The following is a 21,049-nucleotide window of genomic DNA, read 5'->3' as shown; positions in this document are numbered from 1 at the left end:
TTTAAACTTCTTTCTGTACATCCTGAGGTACAGTGACACAGGACCACTGTTCTGTCTGTTTAAGATACTCCTATTTTGGTGCAGTACAAAGGCCTGGAACTCTAGATATCTAGCTTCTTACCTGATGATGGAAAGTGTGCAAATTAACTGGCAGGAGCAAACCAAGGTAGAGAAATCTGAGCCAGTTAGATACCCCCCGCTTGAGACGAGGCCAGGAGGAGCTTGTGGCACTGAATGCCATCACTGGCGGAGAGGACCTCCTTGTTGGGTAATGAGCCAATATCCTGACTGCAAACATTCATGAAAACTATTCCAGTTTTACTAATAACTTTATTTAAATAAGACACAGGAACTTCTATACTGAAAAAAATACAAAACAGAAGCCACACATTTCCTCGTGTAAAGCCATATTGTATAACTCAAATACTGTTCAGCGCAGTGGCTAAAATTAACAGTACAACTATATACAAAATTTAAACAATTTCTGACAAATTTCTACAGCTGAATGTAGGATACATTTGAGCTCAACAACTTCTGGGAAATTTACATGGCAAAGCATAAGCTTTAACACATTTGGTTCAAAACTTTAATATATGCTAAGAACAAATGTACAACACAATATTTAGCTTCTCATGAGAAAATAAAAGCACATGTCACTATAAATATCATACATCAGAGTTCATCACCAAAAAAGCATGTTCAGTCCATCTTTCTGAAATTGATATTGATACTATTGCATCTTATTTGGACAAAAGCACAGCGTAAGATAACATATCATGTAATGTTAAACCAATATCAGAAGTCAAATGGAGCTCATATTTATCTTACGGAACTAGGAATTCTCCCCCTTTAACCATAATCTACAAAATATAGAATTTTCATCAAGGCCTGAGATTATTAGGGTTAAAGGTGTCTGCTGCTGAGAAGGTTGTTTTAAAAGATTCCCCTGTGAAAATGGCAAAAGTAAACCGAGTCCTTTTCTCCGTGACAGTCTCCTATGATATAACACTGACTAACTGGAAGGAGCCAGAATGCACCTTCAGGAGAGAATATTACTGCAAACTTTGGTGGAAAGAAGAGATTAGGATCAGGACAAAATAGTACACCGAATGCACGCGCACACACACAAACATATACATATATATATATAATATTTCTTTTAAAAAATGGTGTTGCATTCTTCTGTATCACCTCATCGTCCTTCAATCTCCTTAAAACAACAACAGCAAATCCCAAGAATGACAGAAGGGAACAGAAACATACTTTTAACTGTAGGCACCTTGTTCCATGAACTCTTAAAGAAAAACTTGTGCCATACACTTCAGGTGCAGATGAGACAACTCTAGGTTTTTACTGAGCTGAAAACAATGGAATAAAAGTACAAAAGCTTCCCTTTTACTTACGGATACTCTGCGCTACTGCAAACAATACTAACTAACCAAGCAAGAGTATCTAGGGCTCTCTTCGCACTGTGGAGAACTTAGGTCAAGTCTGAAAGTTCAAGGCTACTTCCTTGGGTTTATGCTATGCTTCGTACATCCAAAATCTTAACAAAACTTTTCAAGATTGTATTATGTGAGGCTTAAATGAGACAGCTTCAAGCTACTGTTTTTGTAAGTGACTAAATGCGCTACTTAGGCTGCACCAACTGAGACCGCGTGTTCTCTCTATGTGAACGCAACTCATGCGTGAGGAAAATAAACCAAAGTGTGTATCATGCTTCAACTTGCAAATTAAGGAATTTCCAAAACAGAAACTAAACACAAACATGTCTTTAGATAAAAAGGGAGCGATTAGGAAACTGATGGCCAACAAAAAAACAAAACAAAACAAAAAACACACAAAACCGTCATCCTTATGAAATTCTGCTTGTTTTGAAATCAGACCTAGACATTCTTGTCTTTAAATTTCATCACACATGATGTGGAATGTTTTACACACACTGTAGTAGCGAACACTTTACTTGTAACATTGTAACAGTCATTAACTGAACAAACCCGAACTTTTCAAACTGCCACACTGACACATGTTGAAACAGGGAATGCAACAGCTATTTGACTTGCAACCACATGACAAGAGTGATGTCACACCCACAGATTGCCGGTTCTCCTCAAGTTCACCCATGTCCAGGGTTGTCAATCACCTAGGGTTGAATGCACTTCTTATTCTAAGAATATGGAATGTAATGAGGAAAGGGAAATGCACGAAATAAGGAAAGGCAAAAGAGTGATGTTCCCTCTTTAGCTTTGTAGCTGTGAAATATTTAATATCCCAGTATGATATACATTCCAAGTTACCTGAGTTAGACTTCAACTGAAGTACCTGAAGCTAGGCCATAGGGTGGGCACTGTGCAACTGTTGTGGCCATTTTTTTTTTTTTTTTTGCATTGTATGTATTACAGAAATTAGAAACAAACACCTGGGTCAATTGTAAACATAATTCCGAAGTACAGTATTTTCCATAGGACAAAACACAGCAAGACATTTTCTATTTAGACAGGCAACTTTTTGATATTAGAGCTTATTTATACTGAAGAATTTGGAACAAAACACAGGACACGGTACTAATCCGCCAAACATACTATGAAATGCATAGTCTCCACTTAAAATGCTGAATGACACATACATGTTGCAGGCATTACTGCTTTCCACAAAAACTGCTGAATAGGAGTTCCATCCCTGCCAAGATCAGTGTTGAGAGATACTTCGGGATGCTGATAAGTATTCTGTTGGTGGTGGTGGCACTCAGAAAGTTTGTCACTCCATGCAGATAGATGTCTGAGATCAGTCCTTGGGATGTGGGGTGGAGGCCAGCTCCCCCTCTGCGTTAGATGACGACGTAGTTCTGAGCAGAGATGTGCTCCTCACCCTGCAGTTCCTGCAGGAGCTGCTGCGGCTGGGATGGCTGCTGGACAGAGGCCTCAACGGCGCCTGCAGTGCTGGTGTCATCAGACAGAGATGTGAAGGAAACCCGGGACGAGAGCTGCTCCACGGTCAGAGTGGCCAGAGCCGAATTCTGGGCAGAGTTAGGAGAGTTCTTGAGCATCAGGTCAGAGGCGGGTAAGAGAGGGCCTAGAAGTCTCACAGGACAGAAAGCTGATCCGGTTGGGATGAAATTAACCTTGTTTTTGTCAGGACATGAAAAGAGAGGGGCCGAGATAGGCTGACGAGACCTAAAATCATAAAACAAAATTAGGTTTTCAATCATCAAAGAGTTATGTACTTCCAGAGGTAGGGAAAAAAAAAGAGGGTGGGCAGGAGCTGGCTAAAGTTGCTAAAATGTGAATGGCAAGGAATGGGTTCAATATACACAGATGGGTAAACATCTTCCATAGCACAAGTCAGCTGGCAGAATACTCAAGTACACAGCACTGAAGTGGTATTTGAGACAATTGTCAAAAAGACTAAGCAAAAAAACAAAACAAAAAAAACTTATAGAGATCATTAGTTCATTTTCAAGCACTTTGGAAAAATGTCCTGTATGATAGCTGAAGATTACACAAGGCTAGGATGACTTTTCTGCTAAGAAACAGCATTTGGGGGGTTTTACCAATTAGGTATTTGATTGTGAGGCTCTCTCCTTGTTCTGCATCTGCCCACACAGGCAGGCCGGAGGGAGTTTCAGCAGTCTCTGGAAGAGCCGCTCGACCCAGCAGAGGAGGGTCCACCGGCCGGCCATCCTTCCCTTCCATTCCTAAGCCCGGGCACGAGCCCCTTAAAGACCGGCCCTTGTTCCCTCCCAGGTCGCAAGAGCACAGCAGCCTCCCTGGGGCTCCTGCACGGGGACACTGGGACAGGCGAGTGTAGGAGCCACACAGTCTCTGCTGAGCTATTCTGCCCAGGGCTTACAGCATGAACTGCTAACTTACACATACTGTAATTGCAAAAAGAAAAAAAAAAAATCTGTGAACAGAAATCCAAAATCTATGAATAAACAAGCAATGTGTCACTCGGGAAGGAGACAGTCTTCCTGCTGCCTAGCACTGTCTAGAGGCGAGCTGGGTCCTGACTCTGCTCCTGTGCATCTTCTTGGCAGCCATATAAGTTAAATTTTGAAAGGAAAATTCTTAGACTGAAAAATATGGTTTTTTAGGTAGGAATTTCCAAGTTTCTGTGTCTTGGCATATACATTTCCAGCATACAATTTAATTCTCCTTCCATAAGATCTCCTTTGCCTATAGAGTCCCCTTTTGTAATCTGCCTTGGAAACACGTGATCAGCTGGATAGAGGCGTTGATTCTCTGTAATCAACTGGTCTCAGGAAAAAGCTTCACAGCTTTGCACATCCCAGCTGACAGAAAAGACATTACTTACGCCATTTCCTCAAAGACCTTCACTCGCTCACATCCCTCTGGGGGCTCCCGTTTGAACATGTAGCTGTTGTTTGGTTTGGGAGATGAAGCATACTTGGGTAGCGGTGAGCTACTCCCACTGTCTGTAAATTTAAAGCAGTTATATTAACTAGAGATTGAAAGCGCTTTTAAATGAAACTTGATTTCCAAACAACCTTTTCCACAGATTTTCCACTACTACCCCTGTTCTTCCACCACAGAGCCTCCTGTGTCACAAAGTCGCTTCTGATATTTTTGCATAGTGCCGTTCTTTTAAATAAAAACTTGAATGTGGCAGTCATCTGCCACAGAAACATCAAGGATGGATTTTAGTTCAGAAGTCTAGTTTTGAATAGAATAGAGCTGCAATTCTGAAAGTAAGTGTGTTATTTTTTATCTACTTCAAGAATGTGAAAGAATGGGCTAAAACGTGTAAGTCACAGAAGAACTGTAAATTATTATAAGACAATGTTGTCTAGGCAGCTTCCCACTATCCACCTAATTTAACCAAAAATTTTAACATGGAATATATTTTCATTATATCAGCAGAAACAGTACTTTACCAAAATGATGAATAACATGTACGCAAGGGAAAGAACAGGTTTGTAACGTGTCTCCTTCCATCTGCCTATCATAAAAAGGGCAGTTTTTCTTAGAATTTTGCTTTTAAATGTCTATAAAAGAGGCTTTTCAGTTTGTATTCTAGCTACTAGCAGACATAAGAAATCCAAAAACATCTCTGCTTAATGTATTTTTCTCATATTTTTTTCACCAAAAAGAAAATGGTCTATTCATGAGAGGTTATAAAATCTATATGCAATTTCTCCCTTTCCTATCTGGCAAAAGATTTTGGAAATTCAAGCACAGAAAAATGTGTCATTATCTTTTTAAGATGCCAAGTTGTAAAGTCAGTAATGTATTTGTATAAATAGTCCCATTTAAACAAGTTCTGATTTAATGCAAGCCAGTCTCCACTGCTAACATACTAAGTACATGACCAACTGAGATGTATTATTTTCATCTACTTTGAAAGATGCATTAGTATCTTAATTATGTTATAATTTTAGCAAATGTCTTTAGTTTAAAATACACAACAGAAACTTAGCAATAGGAACATTTTTCTCATCAATAATAAGGCATAAAGATGTTTAGGAAGCAGACCCCTACTGCACACTGATACTTTGTGAAGATTCAAAGAGTGTCTCTGTTAGTCAGGCCAATGCAAATGGGGCTTATATTTGAATACAGCTGTATGTCAAGCTAGGAAATTATTGTCTGAAAAATAAGGCAGCTACACTATTGGAAAAGTTGGAAAAGCCACATAGTTTATCACTATTATGGATTTCCCCACCAAGTGCACAGAGTAGCTTTCTGGAAGGAACTAAATCATGAAATTGGGTTTCTTTGTATACATACTATTCAGATTTGAGAATTTCCTTGGATTCTTAACATTTACTCTACATCTTAAGCCGACAGGAGGAAGGAAGGAGAACACGGCAGCTGCTCTTAGGGCACAGCGGCACAAGGCACACTTTCCTCAGTGCCGCATGGAACTTGCGGTCTCCAGGCAAGGTGGGACCAGAAAGGTCTGGACGAAAAGCTGTTTTCCAAATGAGGATTTGAACTCCCTGCAACACCCGAAGTGCAGTCTGACAGTATGGAGTATCCAGTCAGCAACAAGCCAGAGGGAGGATATAAGGAAACAAACATGGCAGGCAACGCCTTCCTAGAGGTTACTCCAGAGCCAAGCCCGGCCGGCACCGCACGCTGGGTCAGCCTGCAAACACGAGCAATGCCTGTAACACGTGTTTCTGGCCACCAACATGGTATTACCATGCTGTCAAGGAACCACTACACTATCAGGTAAGAAGAGCCATGCTGGTCACACCTGCAGGCCTCTGGGTGGCGCCTCTCGTTATGTCCTCAAGTCTCCTCTACTATTCCTCTTTAGTTTCACTGATGTCTTCCCAGAGTTGACAGATGTGACTTGGATATGCTGCAAAACTAATAATCATTCCCTCAACAATGCAAAATTATATTTAAACAGTTTTCCATCTTACATTTTCTCTAACGCTGAAGCCTCTCCTCCTTTGTTTTTGGTATAGCTCCTAAGCGCATCAGGCACAATAATTCTGAGAACAAACCATGAAAATAGTAAGAATCTCAATTCAGCAAAAATTAAAGCCACCTGGCTTCTATGCAGGCCTCGCTGCAGAGGTAACATGGCTAAGTCTGACCTGTATTTTTTCCTGTACAGAACAGGATTAACATACTAACATGATAGCTGAAAAATGTGCATAAAACTGCTAGGACACAGCCTGAAACACAGGAAGTTCTGAGCAATATCACAATAGTGGAAAAATATACTTCCAATTTGCAGATTTAAAAAGAGAAACTATTTAAAAACTGTAAGCCTATTCCATTCTCTTTCTGCATTAAAAGATAAAAGAATTGGCATTTTAAATAGATTTGTTCATTCTAACTATTTAGTTACATAAAGGTAAAATTTCACTTCTGGCAGGAAACATCTGATATACCAGATTCATCAGGTTTCCAACTGCCTAGCGTTTACTGTGTACCATGATAAGATCTTTTAATAAGATATGGAGCTCTATCACTCTGAAATTAAAACAAATGCCTGGAATCGATAAATTACTGAACATAAAAATAATTTTACAGTGTATGCAGTCATAACCACTACAATATAAGTCTTGTTCTACCTTGCCCAGATAGGTATCTGGGGAAAAGAGTATCTGTTCATACTATGCTATATTCAACGACATTCTAAAGTATAATAAAAGCATAAAAGTTAGCCATGAGAGATTACAAATACGACTAAATAGGACCTAAATGTAATTACTGTTCTGGTGTTGAAATTACTTCTTTTGCTTCAGCAAATGAAATTATCAACTGTCATATGGTTTGATGGCCTAATAAAATCAGGAAAATCACACAATTCTAGAGAATTTCTTGGCAATAAACTTTTAGAGCCAGGTACCATTACCAGTTATATCAAAAACCTGTGCTTTCTGCTAACGTAAGTCCAAACAGAACTTACAATTTAGGATTACTTAAGAGTCTCTAAGCTTTTTCTCCAACTTCAAAGTTTATGCCTCATGAGAATACTACTATTTACAGGAGAATTTTAATAGCACATAACATATAGCTAAGATCTCCTTTAGCATTCAAGAAATTCTAACTTCTTAGAAAAAATGGTATGAGCTTTTGCTACTACTTTTTTAAAAAAACGTTACTTGGTTGTTATAGGGTCTTACTACGCAGCTCAGACTCATAGTGATCCTCCTGCTTTCGGCCTTCCCAGCACTGGGATTACAGGCGTACACGGTTAGGCCTGGACTCTGTGGCCGGCTCAGCCCTCCCTGGGGGTGGGATTGCATAGCATGTGGTGCGGGGGAAGGAACCATGGTGGCTGAGCTTGCCTAAGCAGGCTCTCTAGTCCACTGAGCTATCTCACTGGCTCTGCTACTTCTATTTTTGAACTTCAAATCAGACTGATTATGAAGTAAGTGGAACTCAAATTACAATCCAAATGCTAGGTCCCTTAATTAAATATTTGTCATATGTAGGTGATTTATGTGTTAGTTGCTCATCATTCTTTCAGTATTAACTGAATAGAATCAATTTTCAGATTAAGTGAGCAAATCATAGCTGTCCTTTTGTCTTCCTGGACCCACAACGGGTACCCTTCTCCCACAGCACAGTCCTCACACACAGAACAACGCTGACTATGCTCCTCAAATCTGACAGGACATGCTATGCTAGTTACTGTCATGATAATTAAAAATGGAAGCAAATCACATTACAAGGAGAGTCCCCAAACCAACTTATAGACAAAAATCATGACTCTATTGATATAAATCACATGATAGTCAGAGGCAACCAGAAAATTAATCAACTTACACAAAATACTTCCTATCTTAAAAAGCAATGTATTTAAGGATCCTAGGAAAATCACTGTAATATAAGCTTAGTTTTTACATTCCTTAAGAATTTTAAATGCAAAAAGAGGCTGAGGCTTTAGCTCAGTGGCACAGTGCTTGCCTGGCAAGAACAAGGTCCTGAGTTTTATTTCTGGTACCAGAAAAAAAATGCAAAAAAAAAAAATTTAAGAAACACTGGTTTTCAAGACATTAAAAATGCAACCCATTGTTTATATTAAACAGCTTCTAAAGTATCCTACAGGAGAGAAACAAGCAAAACTTTGGAATTTCTAGTGAAAGTCTCACTATAAATATTCACTTAAATATTTACTGAGAACATACTATTTGCAAAATAGAAGGCAAAACAAAATGCTAAAAATGTCTTAATGCAACATTAGATAAAACCAGCATTTCCACCCTTTTCAAAAAAATTCTGGCTACAGAGAAAGGGTACTGTACTATCTTCAGGCAGATCAATGTGAAACCTTCAACTTGACACTCTCTTCTTCAATCTCCTTCACCGTGCTGCTCTCCCTTGGAAAGAGCAGACTATAAACTGAAATCTCTACAAACAGTAAACTAAAATTAGCCTTTCCTCCTTTGACATGTGGGTGTTGGGTGTAAGACAGCAGCTAAGACAGGTACTGTAGGAAGTTCTACAGGAGAGCTCTGTTGGCATCTGAACTCCACAAAAATTAGGAAAATTACAGTCCTTCCTTCACACTTTAGATCCTCCAACCTCTGCAATGTCACCTACCCATAGGCTTGTGATATTGTAGGAAATAGCAAAAGCTAAATCACTTGAGCACATTTATTCATCACAACAATTTTACAAAGCAACTGTCCCAAATTTGTAGGTGTAAAAAATGGAGATCCTAAGGGGTTAACTTGTTCAGCGACACATAATTAGCAAGTGGCAGAGCAGGAACTCAATCTGGATATCTCAGAGCCAGAGTTCATTACTGTTAGTTACTCTACTCCTTCACTAAGTTTTGATCTGCCTTGGGAAACACAAGGAGTAACTACAGAATCAAGTTCTTTCCTATGGAATGTTCTGTACAGGCCTACAACTCAGAACACCTTTACTGACTGGATCTGCCATCTATTAGTAAGGCAGATCTTGATCTTGAAGCTCTCCAAGGACAGCACACCAAGTAGGCTTTAGGAGCCAGTGTTTCCTAGAGGAACACAAAAGATAATGCGGAGGACAGATCCAGCAGATTCCTTTTCCTCTAACGAAGCCGATACCATCTTATCTTCCCCTTGGTTATGGATTCACAAAACAGAGTTTACCATTACCAATACAACCAAGTGAAACAAGGGGAAGATGAGATAGGTCTTAAAGTAATCTCCATAGGAAATTTGAGCTTCATGGCTTCTTTCTCACTAAAATTATTTCTTTCCCACTAAAATTACCTATCATTGTTAGCGTAATCTTTAGTTTGACTATTCTTTACTGCTTTTTCTTTAAGAGTATGTCATTTGAAGAATAAAAGGAAAACACAATTTAATAACTTAAAGAAAAATTATGTTTTTAGCATAAAGATATATCTTTTTCAGCCTAAGTATATACCTTTTAAAAAAAAACTGAGGTACCATGAAGAGAGGCCTCGAAGGAATACTCAAAAAATCTCTACTGATCACTATACCAAGCCAGGAACTAATGTACTTGCTTAAGATAAACAAGCAAAACACAGTTATGCGTTCTTGCTGGCACTTACGCTCTGGTACATAGATAACGGAGAGGAAGTGAAACAGTAATGCAGGAATGCTAAAATTTTTGGTTTGTTCATATTCCAGATTCAGCTCTAACAGCTAGAAATGAGCTGTGTACTTATGAAGTAGTTCTGAGTTATAAATAGCATCCAAGAAGGTGATCACGGTGCAACTGTCAACATTTTCAGAAAGGGAGAACAGGGCACTTACTAGACACCTACTACGTGCTATGAGACACTGGTAGCATGTGTAATGTTACCTGCTGTCCTGAAAAAGAAAACCTTAGGAAAAGTACCCTAGGAACGTATTTCTAGAATTCACCAGTTTTAGCCTATGGAATAATACCTTCCTGGGAACAGTATCTTTATAGTCCGTCACTTTAGCAACAAGAGTTTCCTGTATGATAACAAGTAACCTAGGACCATAAAGCAAAACTCTGGACAAACAGATCCAAGCTCAAAAGTAGTGATTTTCAAGGTGTAGTTGTTAAAATATACATCAGATTTGCTTTTATAATACAAACCACAAAATCAAAACTACCACAAAACCTTGGCTGATTAACATACCTAGAAGGTGCAGAGTCAAAACACAATGAAAGAAAGGCTAAGAAGTAGAACTCTAGAGATGAATACAAATACACTATACAGAAAGGAGCAAGAAGACACCCAGAACTGGCTATTTCAAAAGTTTGCCTGAGATCAGCCCTCATCCCTAAAAAGATGATGTTCTTTTCTCTTCTCTCCTGGAGTAACAAGCTACTTAGTTTTAATACCTAACAAGTTTAATAAAATTAATATTAGAATGAAGTTCATAGGAGGTACACAGGCTTATATGTATTGGTTTGGGAAACTGCCCACATAGCACACTGTTCCTTCAAGAAAATGCTGTTTAAATTACAAGTAAGCAACTTATGGACAGATGAAACAAAACTCTCAGCAGCTGGCCTGAGCAAAATGGTTCCATTTACTTTGTGATTACAATAATCAATGCTTCTACAATATCTTGCAAAATGGCAGGTTTTTATAATAACTGCCTCCGTGACTGCCAACCACCGATGATGTGTGGCAGACTCAAGGCTCGATTTTGTAGGCTGCCCAGCACCGGTCTGGCTACTATCAAGGACTGTTAGCCAGCTGCTCGAAGAACTAATATTTTTTAAAAGAGAACAAAAACTAGTTTTAAAAAAATTAGAAGCAGTACCGAATATCGCTAAACAACGTGAAAGGAGTTCAACAATGGTTGCTATACTGCACACTGTTGTCTTCAAATTAGTTGTTCAGATTACCAGATGAAAGCATGTAAAATTGGTCAAAAAACTGAGCACTAACTGCTTATTTGAACAGACGTGCAGAAATCAGCAGTACATTACGCAGGGTCTCCCGTGTGTGTACACACACATTGCTTCTTCCCTCCCCCTTTCTCATCTCCTGTCCCTCCTTCTAGTCGTACAAGCCACTTGGCGGCTGAGGCTGTCCTCTGTATTACATGCATGGTTCATTTTTGCCCCTGCATCTTGGGCATGAGATGTAGAAGGACTCTGACCGCGTCTTAGGGCACGTTCTGCTAATGCCAACCTGGGAGCTCTTGTTCTGGATCCCCGGCTTTCCACGCCATAGGAACCAGCACACTTGTCGTCAGTTAGTCTGGCAGCTTCACAGAAATGAAACGACCGCCATCAATCTTTAGGTTACTGGGAAAACCAAGTGGGGAAAAAATCCCAGAACCAAAATAAAAACAAACCAACTATCACTTGGAATGAGCATCTCAGGAGCTAGAATTCTCTAAGGGGTGTTTTCATCTTGACACTGCAACCGATACATCCAAAGGGAAAAGCCAATGTGTTATTCAGCTGAAACTATCCATGATCCATGGAAAACAGACGTTAGGAATTGGAAGAAATATTGTTAGTGAAGTCACAAAAAGGGTAAGAATGTGACAGAAGAGGACTAGAAAAATAATCAGCACAACGTGACATCCTTCCTCCCAGCAGCCCTGCTCACCGCCGCTGTCCCTCTGGGCACGTCCAGCGAGGCACCCAGTGACAGTAAAATTCGCTGTTCTAACGAAGAGCAAACTTCATACGGCAGCTGCAGAACATACAGGAACCCCAACCTGATCCTAACTGACAACAAAATTACAGGCATTCATTTCATTCTCATACTTGAAGAAAACTATCAAGAAAGCTACAAGTTTCTACGGGAAATAAGAAGAGTATAGTGTAGTAATAAGTGCAGTTTAGTGTAGAAAATACAAATCAAAGGACAGAATTAGTATTTTTAGAAGCCTGAAACCAAGAAAACTTAGCATTTATACTTTATATAGCAATCATGAGTCAGAGATAGTTTGAATGACAAAGCATACGTAAGATCCCAAAATTACAAAACTGACAACTCTTTCCTTTAGTACTTTTTCCTTTAGCATTCTAAACATAGCTGTACAAAAGCATACTGTTTCATCCTTATACCTTACAAGGATAAAAATTCCTTAAAGAAATCATATCTTATATATCTTTACTTCTCCACTCTCTAGTACATGACCTTACATACAGTGCTCAGCCAATATTCTTAAAGTAAACTAGAAGTAAAAATTCAGTTGAAAAACATCTTTACTCTCAATGCTAAAGTATATATACACAAAATCATACACAAAAGAAAAAAAAGCTTAGCTTTCTTTTCATAAAATATTGATAATATTTGAGATTTAAAATCTTCACATGTAGCCCAAATATTTTCCAAGAGAATAGAAACATCAGGTTAATTTTAATCACAAATTAATAACCTTAAGCTAAATACAATAGAAATCTTAAGAAACTAGTTGGCAAATGGAGGTTGTCTTGTGGAAAATGGAAAAAAAAAACCAAACCTTAAAAGTTTCTGTGATTTCTTTTATGCCCATCATTAAAAAAAATTTTTTTTCTTGAAAATCACTATTATCAACACTTACTACCATTTGTGGAGGATTTACCATGCAGTAAAGACTGTGCTAAGCACATTTCTAAAATAACACATTTAGTCCCTCAAATAACAAAGTAATGTCACAAAGAAAATTTTTTATCCTTAGGGAAAAACTGCTAGCTTTAGAGATGAGCTGGGACACTGGTGGAATTTTACATACTAAACTAACAGCACATTAAACTAAAAACAAAGAAAACATTTTACAGGTAGAGTTCTGGTATGGAAGAATAAAAGGACACAGAGGAAACACACAAAGTTTAAGGAAAGGAACCTAAGAAATAGAGAGAAGTAGCATTATTAGCTAATTGGCAGAATAAGGTATAAAAGAAAAGTCAGTACTTGATAAGGTCCACTGAAGGCATACGGAAAACCGACAAGTGATAATAATGAATATTTTTAAGGCAACTACAGTCTATTGAATCCTCAAGAATTAATATAGATTTTAGACTCAACATTTCACACGAGTCCCACGGCCAGTGTTGTTCTTAATTTTTTTGTTACAAGATACTGTACCTTGTACAAAACTATGGCAGGAAAGTAGTATGGTTATACTTTGTCATAATAAAACATTATAAATTGTCAAGAAAAATAAAAGTTGCATATGTACCATTTGAAACTTATAGTCTAAGCAAAGAGCCCTTTCGCCCTACTAAAATCATTTATCTATCAGTCTCAAGGATATGTTGACTAGGAGCCCTGAAGGGACTCCCACAACCAACCGATGAAAGTGAAAGAGACACCCACCTTCCCAATATATTTCTTTTGCAGTTCAGCATCTCTCAGTTATCCAAGATAAGAAACTTAAAGAAAACTAAGCTCCAGAATTAACTACCTGGACTATTTCTACTTTGCAATTATCCCAACTACAAAGATTAATAAATAACGAAAGTAGCCAAGTTCAACCATACTCATCCTTTCTACCAGTGTGAAAAAGAGTATGAGTTCTAAAATTAGCCAGAATGACCTGCTACATGTTTGCTCCCTATGTGGCCTACAACTTGTAACTATTGTCTAATATTTCCACCTAAACTTCAAAACACACACTCATACTGGAAGCTACATGTTTTCTTATTTATTTTACTGTGAAACATCCACAGCAAAATGGTTGTGAGGAAGTGATTAAAGGAGTTTGCTCTGGCATGACACCTCAGGGAAATGGAAGTCACCTAACCTGACACTAAAAAAAACAGACACTTTCCCCTTGCAGCAAGGAGAAGTCTGAGATTAATGGGGGGGGGGGGGGAAGCACTTCCATAAAGGAAAGGATATGAAAGTGGAGGACGAAGTCCAAAGTTAGTTTTCATTTAGCATCTCATCTGATAAGTACAATGAGCGCAAGAATAAGCCAGATGCAAAAGAATGCACACTAGTACCATTCCATGGCTATGAAAATTAGAAATAGCCAAAAACTAAATTAAGGTGGAAAAAGTCAAAATATTGCTTCTTCCAAGTTTGAGGGACGGGCTACTGTCTGCTAAGAAGCCAGTGGGAGCCTAATAAGATGACAAACTTGTTCTGTGCCTGGGCCTGACCCTTCACAAGTGTGCACATACACGGAAATGTCACAGGCTGAGCACTTCAGATCCTAGTACTTGTATATAAAATGTCTGAAAATAAAATCATAAAGAGCAGGTGTCAAATCAAAACAAGGAACCTAAAAGTCCCACCTGATTTTATTGTTGCGAGCTTTTCCATGTTTTAAATTTTTGTTGTCCTTAATTCCTTTACGATGAGAAGCAGTAGGTATATAATAAAAATAAATAAATAAAAATTAAAAAAAAAACTCATTCTTCTTCGGCAACAACTACAAAGGTAGAGCTGGACAATCTACACTGCGTTTAGAGGTGGGTTCTAGAGTTAGGGCTCAGGGGGTAAGAAATTCAAGGAAGCAAGTACAGTAGGGAACAAACACCTGCGAATAGGCCAAGACAATGGGGGACACAGTTGGGGCATGGCAGGAAGATATCCCAGAGCTTTGCAACTGTTCATGGTTCATCTACACACCAGAGCAAAGTAGCTTTCATGTCCTGTAGGTACTGACTAAACTATATTTACTTGGTCAAAAATATAATCATCTCCTCCAGTTTCTTATAAAAATATTTCCTTCAAAATCACTGATTATGAAATCTAACTTTAAGCACGAGAAGTATTTACCAGAACCATCGTTATCACTGGACAGCAACAAGGCAAAGACTTGGGTGAAGTTGTACACACTCCATTTCACAGCTTTCAGCAGCTGTTGGAACCATGCGCTGTGCTTCTCTGACACATTTATGGAAGATGTTTGTGAAAGTCACAAAGAAGGGGGAAGGTGAAACCAATGAACAAACAAACCTAGGTTAACCAATCTTTTAGGTTATTCAACAAAAGAAAAACATGATGCAATGATCTAAGATAAAGAAATATAATGAGCAGGCCCTGCACCAAAGCCTCTAGCTGGTGGACGCCTCCATTCTCACCTTTATCACGATCATAGAGCAAGTCTTCTGCTGAGCAGGGGCTACCATCCTGGGACTCCGGAGGACAAAAGGGGGACACACAAGGTGAATGGCTGCTGCAGCTACTGCTACGCTCCTGGACAGAAGGAGTCTGAGTGTCTATGCTTCGAGTACTGCTGCTCCGGTAGTGAGCAGGGAGTGGAGCTCTTCGGCCATCTGGAATGTCCAAAGGCTGTAAGAAGAGCACCATCACATCATGGGGGACAGTTGCACATTGTACTTCACAGAGCACACATGTGGTGCCTTCCCACGCAGGCACCGTCGCCATCACCGCCATAATTTATTCTTCGGCTAATAAGGATATCAAAGTTCGCATCTTAAGTTAGTTCTTGGGCATATATTTTGAACTAAAAGTTTCACTGAGATAAAACCATTTGCGTGCAGAAAAATTGTGACTTCCTGTATATATTCCAGGTTTAGTCCTTCCCAAAATACTTCTCATGGCCAGCAGGAGTTTAACATTCCATCCCTAATGCCTAGTGGTCTGTGCAGCACGTAACAGACACCCAGGAAACATTTTCTGAGTGAATTCACTGAATGGTCTACACAATCGCTTTCACTTCTAGTAAGGAAAAAATGAAGTCTATTCACAGGTACATTTTCATTTCCTAATTTTATTTTAATTTTCTAAAAGTCAAGAACAGGACTATACTTTCTATTTCCTTTGCAAGTTACCCAAAATTTGTGACCAACTGGTTTATTGTGTTAGTATTCAATGGAGAACACTAATATAACTCAGAACAACTTTACCAATTTAGCATCAAACTAAGTACTTGGTATCCATATGGATAATTTTGCTTAGTTCTAGTGCACTGTTCTAAGATGGCAAAACACAAGACATTTTTGTTGTTCTCGAGATAGTCTCCTTTGCAGTTTTGGCTGCCTCAGGTTCCTGAGTGCTGAGAATGGTGGAGTATGTACTAGGCTGAGGGGCAAAAAGAAGAAATTTAAAGGAAACCGTAAGCACAGATGTCGGACCACAGGGCATCCGACAGCTCATCAGTCCTGTCTTGGCTTCACAAGCAAGAAACCTGTACCTCAGAGTTTCCACTGACACAGCTAATGCGGCACAAGAGCCTGCTGAGTGCACGCCTTCTACTCAACCACGCTCTTGCCACCATAAAAAGATTTCGCCCCACTGCATTTGCACACTGAACGAGGTGCAAAGGACAAGTGAAGGTCTAGGTACCAAGTTCTCATTCAAATAATTTAAATACCAGTAGGGCTGCAATTCTATGGAAAGGACCAACATATTAATTTACTTATAATTTATTTTCACTAATGTCTACTGTTTTGAATCTGAGCCTCATCATTTCAGCAACTTCAGATATACTATCAGAGAGGAAATGGAAGAAGGTAAAACTAGGCAAGATTCAAAATGCATTAATATTTTCTATAATAAGCAACTGAAATGAAGTCTGAAATTAATGGGAAAAAAAAAGAACTTATCTATGCAATGTACTGCTGCTAATCGAAAACTATGCCACCTCTGTAACCTTAGAGTGACTACTGTGTTATAAAAATGGCACTCAGTTACCTAATTATCAGTAGATTTGTAAACATAAAGTGCAACTTTTTAATTTAGGAATGAAGCAAAAAATGTTAATTTACTTGATGATAGTCTGACAAAATACTACTTTAATGCATGTATCAATGTTGGCAACTGGTAAAATACATAACCCCCAAAACTTTGTGCTTTGTTTGTCTGTCTCTTTGAGATGGGGTTTCTCTATGTAGTCCAAGCTAGCTTTGAACTTGTAGCAGTTCTCCTGCCTCAACCTCCCGGGTCCTGGGCTTATAGGCATAAGCTCTACTCCTGGTTTCCCCAACAAACTTTTGTCAGGGAATATAGGATCTTAACAAAACAGATTTAAGAATTCTCTATATTTACACCAGTAACAATAGGAAATACAAAGGACTGTAATATCAACATAGTTAACATAACACTTTTTATTTTTAACTAGAGGTATGTATTTATTAAACATTTGAAGTATAATTAATCATAAGTCTAAAATTTCTAAAAATTACTACATTAGTTTTAAGTTTGAAATGCATCCTAGAATGCTTTGTAAATAAAGCTAGTGCCAAATAGAAATATGACTCACTTAAATGATTTTTGCAAGTTTTAGATTTTAGGAGAATTTTGTTCTGAAGGATTAATGATATATACATAAATGACTATTTATGTATATGTTCCAAAAATGAGATCAACTTTACTTCCTTACATTACACTTTTCTTAACATATAAAGGTAAAATTTTAATAGGAAATAGCTGAGAGATGGTGTTGATAGTTAAAGGATTCCTCTATGACATAATGTATGTCAAAAACTTAACTGCAATATCCAAGTGTGAAATGGTACAATATCTAAGCATCAAATGGATAATTTGGTATATTCACCAATATTTGAATGTAAAAATGCCTGGCCCAAACAATTTCACCATCTAGCGGAGTGCCTGTGAGGACATACACTGGAAACAATCTAAATGTCCATGAAGGAAATGTATTGATTATTTTATATTCAAACAAGGACTCACTCCATTCTAGGAAGGCTATGTAACACCCAATACATTTCTTGTATTTGTGAAGCAGCACTAAGAATTATTGCCAGACAGTGCTATGCAGTTAGATTATTTTTGATTTTTGGCTATTTGATTAGTTTGCTGTAAACGCCGACAAATTTTCACACGAATGCAGAGTTTTCATTGTCTTGGGTGTGCATCTGAGGGTGGAACTGCTGATGCGGATGCTCCTCTGTGTCTGACCTGCTGAAGAACCGTTGCATTGTTTTCCACAGTGTGCGTACCACTGCACAGCGCCACCACCATGAGTAAGTGTTCCAGTCGCTCTGCATTCCTGCCAACACTTACAATGACGTCTTTTTCTGATTATAGCCAAAAACTAAGGACTGTCTGGCAATAAAGGAAAAACAGGATGAATCTCGGAAATACTATATGAAGTGAAAAAACCCAGTTACAAAAGGGCACACACTGCACGATTCTGTGTATTTGAAATATCTAGAAGCAAGAAAATTCATGGCTCCTGAGAGTAGATGAGTGGTGTGCACAGGACCTGCTGGGGAAAACGGGTGCCGAAGAGTATCAAATTTCTTCTGAGTGTGTGTGGGGTGATAAAAATGCCTTGTTTTTGACAAGAGTTGGATGAGTCTGTGGATATGCTAAAAATCACCAAACTGTCTGCTAAAAAGAGTAAATTACATGGTACACAGGTTGTATTGCTTCAAAGTTGCTACCAAAAATGTACTTGTGAGACAGTGTGCAGCGTTAAAGAAAAATGATTCAAATATCCCACATGACCTTACCTTGGACACTTCCTCCTTCCCATTACTTTCTTTAATGAACACCTTTTCCAACTCAGGACTTATTCCTTCTACACTGCAGGGCACACGTGAAACTGACGATTTTGGCACTGATATATTTGACAATGGCATAGGGACTGACCTTGATCCAGGAGCCTACGGGACAAAAGGAAGTGGGGTCAAACTATTTGGGATCAAAGCAATCAACAACCAAGAACAAAGCAAAGCTTACCGCTGAAGGGCGGGGGTGCAGCTCAGTGGCAAGCTCCTGAGCAATGTATATGAAGTTTCATGTGTAATCTCTAGCATCACCAGAAATATTAAAATCAAAATTCAATGAAGTTCTTTTTAACACTTCAGATATAATAATTTGTTATACACACACTTATATTCTAAAGCAATGACGACAAACTTTTAGAGCTTTCAATGACACAACCAGAATGTTGTGGTATGGATGCCACCGTTTTACAGTACCGCTGTTCTATAGTTACAGTCACAACAGTCCCTGAAAACTCCCTTTATGCAAAGGGATAACTACAAGGTACACTTGTTCAGAAAAATGCCACACAGACTCTTTAGTGCTTTTCCCATTTATTTTACTGAAAAGGCAGTTGAAGTGATATGCTTGCCTTATTTTAATTTTTTTTATTTATGTATTTGGTTGTTGCAGGGTCTCACTACGCAGGTGGGACTTGTGGTGATTCTCCTGCTTTCAGCCTCCCCAGCGCAGGGATTCCAGGTGTGAGCCACCACATCTGGACTCTGGCCGGCTCAGCCTGCTCTGGGGGCAGGGCTGGTGCAGCATGTGGTGCTGGGGATCAAACCATGGTCCCTGCACTTGCCTAAGCAGGTGCTTTAGTCAGCTGAGCTATCTTGCTGGCCTATGCCTGCTATTATATGACTCCACTGTACATTTCTGAGTTTACTTAAAAGATCTGTTTACTACACATTGACAACTAACTGCCTTTTAGTATTTTTCATTTCCATTCTGTCAAGCATTTATGAAAGCATAAAGTGGGCATGGTGGCACATGTCTGTAATCTTTACACTTTAGGGGACTGAGACAGGAAAACTGCAAGTTTAAGCTCTATTACAAAATAAAATTTTAAAAGTGAGGGGAGGCAGATAGGGACAGATTCATTACAAAGTCCCTTTTTCAATTCCCAAATAACAATAAAAGTCTATGGGATCATTAAGCAATATCACAATAGTAGAATGTTAAATTCAATAGTCACTTAACAAATGTAAGGCTGTTTTCAAAAGTCCTTAGCAACATTCCTAAACATTAACTATCTCTGATATAGGGATTACCAAGTGTTAGTGGACCTTTTGATGTTCAAGAAAATTATACAAAAGGAGAAAAATAGAGATTATCAAAGTAAAAATTAAAGCAATCTATGGAGCTGTGTAGAGAAAGGAACCCTTCTACATTATTGGTGGAATTGTAAACTGTCTCACCCAGCATGGAAATTAATATGGAAATTCCTCAACAAACTAACAACAGAAATTGCATTTGACCCAGTCATTTCTCTTCTAGGCATCTCTCTGAAATAGTTAAAGATATCATCCCACAGTGATATCTGACTATCCAACTTTATAGCAGCACAATTCATAATAGTTAAAACTCTTGGAAAGAGCCTTTATGTCCGTCAACAGATGGATGGATACAAAAATACGGTATTTATTCACAATAGAGTACTGCTCTACCATAAAGATGGATAAACCTGAGTCAGCTGTAGGAAAGGGGATGCAACCAGAGATCATAATGCTAACGGAAGTAAAAGACACAAGTACTGTATGGTTCCCGTTATATGACAAACCCAACACACAAATGTATAAAGTATGAAATCAAAGATGACAGGAAAAAAGATAAAGAAAAATAAAGGGACTGTAATCCAGTGAGGACATGTATCTAAAAGTGAATCCTGACTCAGTACAATTGCCTTATATGGTTTACATGTTATTTGGCCCATTAGTTTGGTTTTTAGTCTATACATGTGATAAATTAATTTTATAAGGCCTTTTTACAAGATAAAGAATTGACTCTGATGCTGGAAAAATAAAAGGAGAGGGAGATGGGAAAGAATGGAACTGAAATGTGTTATACACCTGTACCAATCAGGCCCTGCAAACATGTACGAATAAAAATCAAAAGAAGAAAACAACAAGCCATGGTCTCACCTTACAAGGAATTACTGAAGGCAATAAACAGCATGTGATTGAAAAAAAAAAAACATTTTTGGTCTACAAGCTTTGAAATACTACATAAATATAACATATGTATGTGATAG

General features: G+C 38.5%; 1 protein-coding gene across 1 annotated transcript in view; it reads right to left on the bottom strand.

The window, feature by feature from the left end:
• Positions 1–310: 310 nt before the first annotated feature.
• The window catches only part of Glcci1 (glucocorticoid induced 1), an 84,299-nt gene continuing 63,560 nt past the window's right edge, over positions 311–21,049 (bottom strand). The window contains exons 5-8 of the mRNA XM_004645643.2: positions 18,762–18,914; positions 15,402–15,612; positions 4,315–4,435; positions 311–3,173 (exon numbers count right to left, since the gene is read on the bottom strand). Coding sequence (XP_004645700.1) covers positions 2,828–3,173; positions 4,315–4,435; positions 15,402–15,612; positions 18,762–18,914 — 831 coding nt within the window. The 3' untranslated portion in view covers positions 311–2,827. The remainder of the gene's footprint in view (positions 3,174–4,314; positions 4,436–15,401; positions 15,613–18,761; positions 18,915–21,049) is intronic.

This window comes from Octodon degus, unplaced genomic scaffold (assembly GCF_000260255.1).
Source record: "Octodon degus isolate 3935 unplaced genomic scaffold, OctDeg1.0 scaffold00234, whole genome shotgun sequence".
Lineage (NCBI taxonomy): Eukaryota > Metazoa > Chordata > Mammalia > Rodentia > Octodontidae > Octodon > Octodon degus.
Note: the sequence above shows the minus strand (reverse complement) of the source record. Positions and strands in the feature narration are given on the sequence as shown.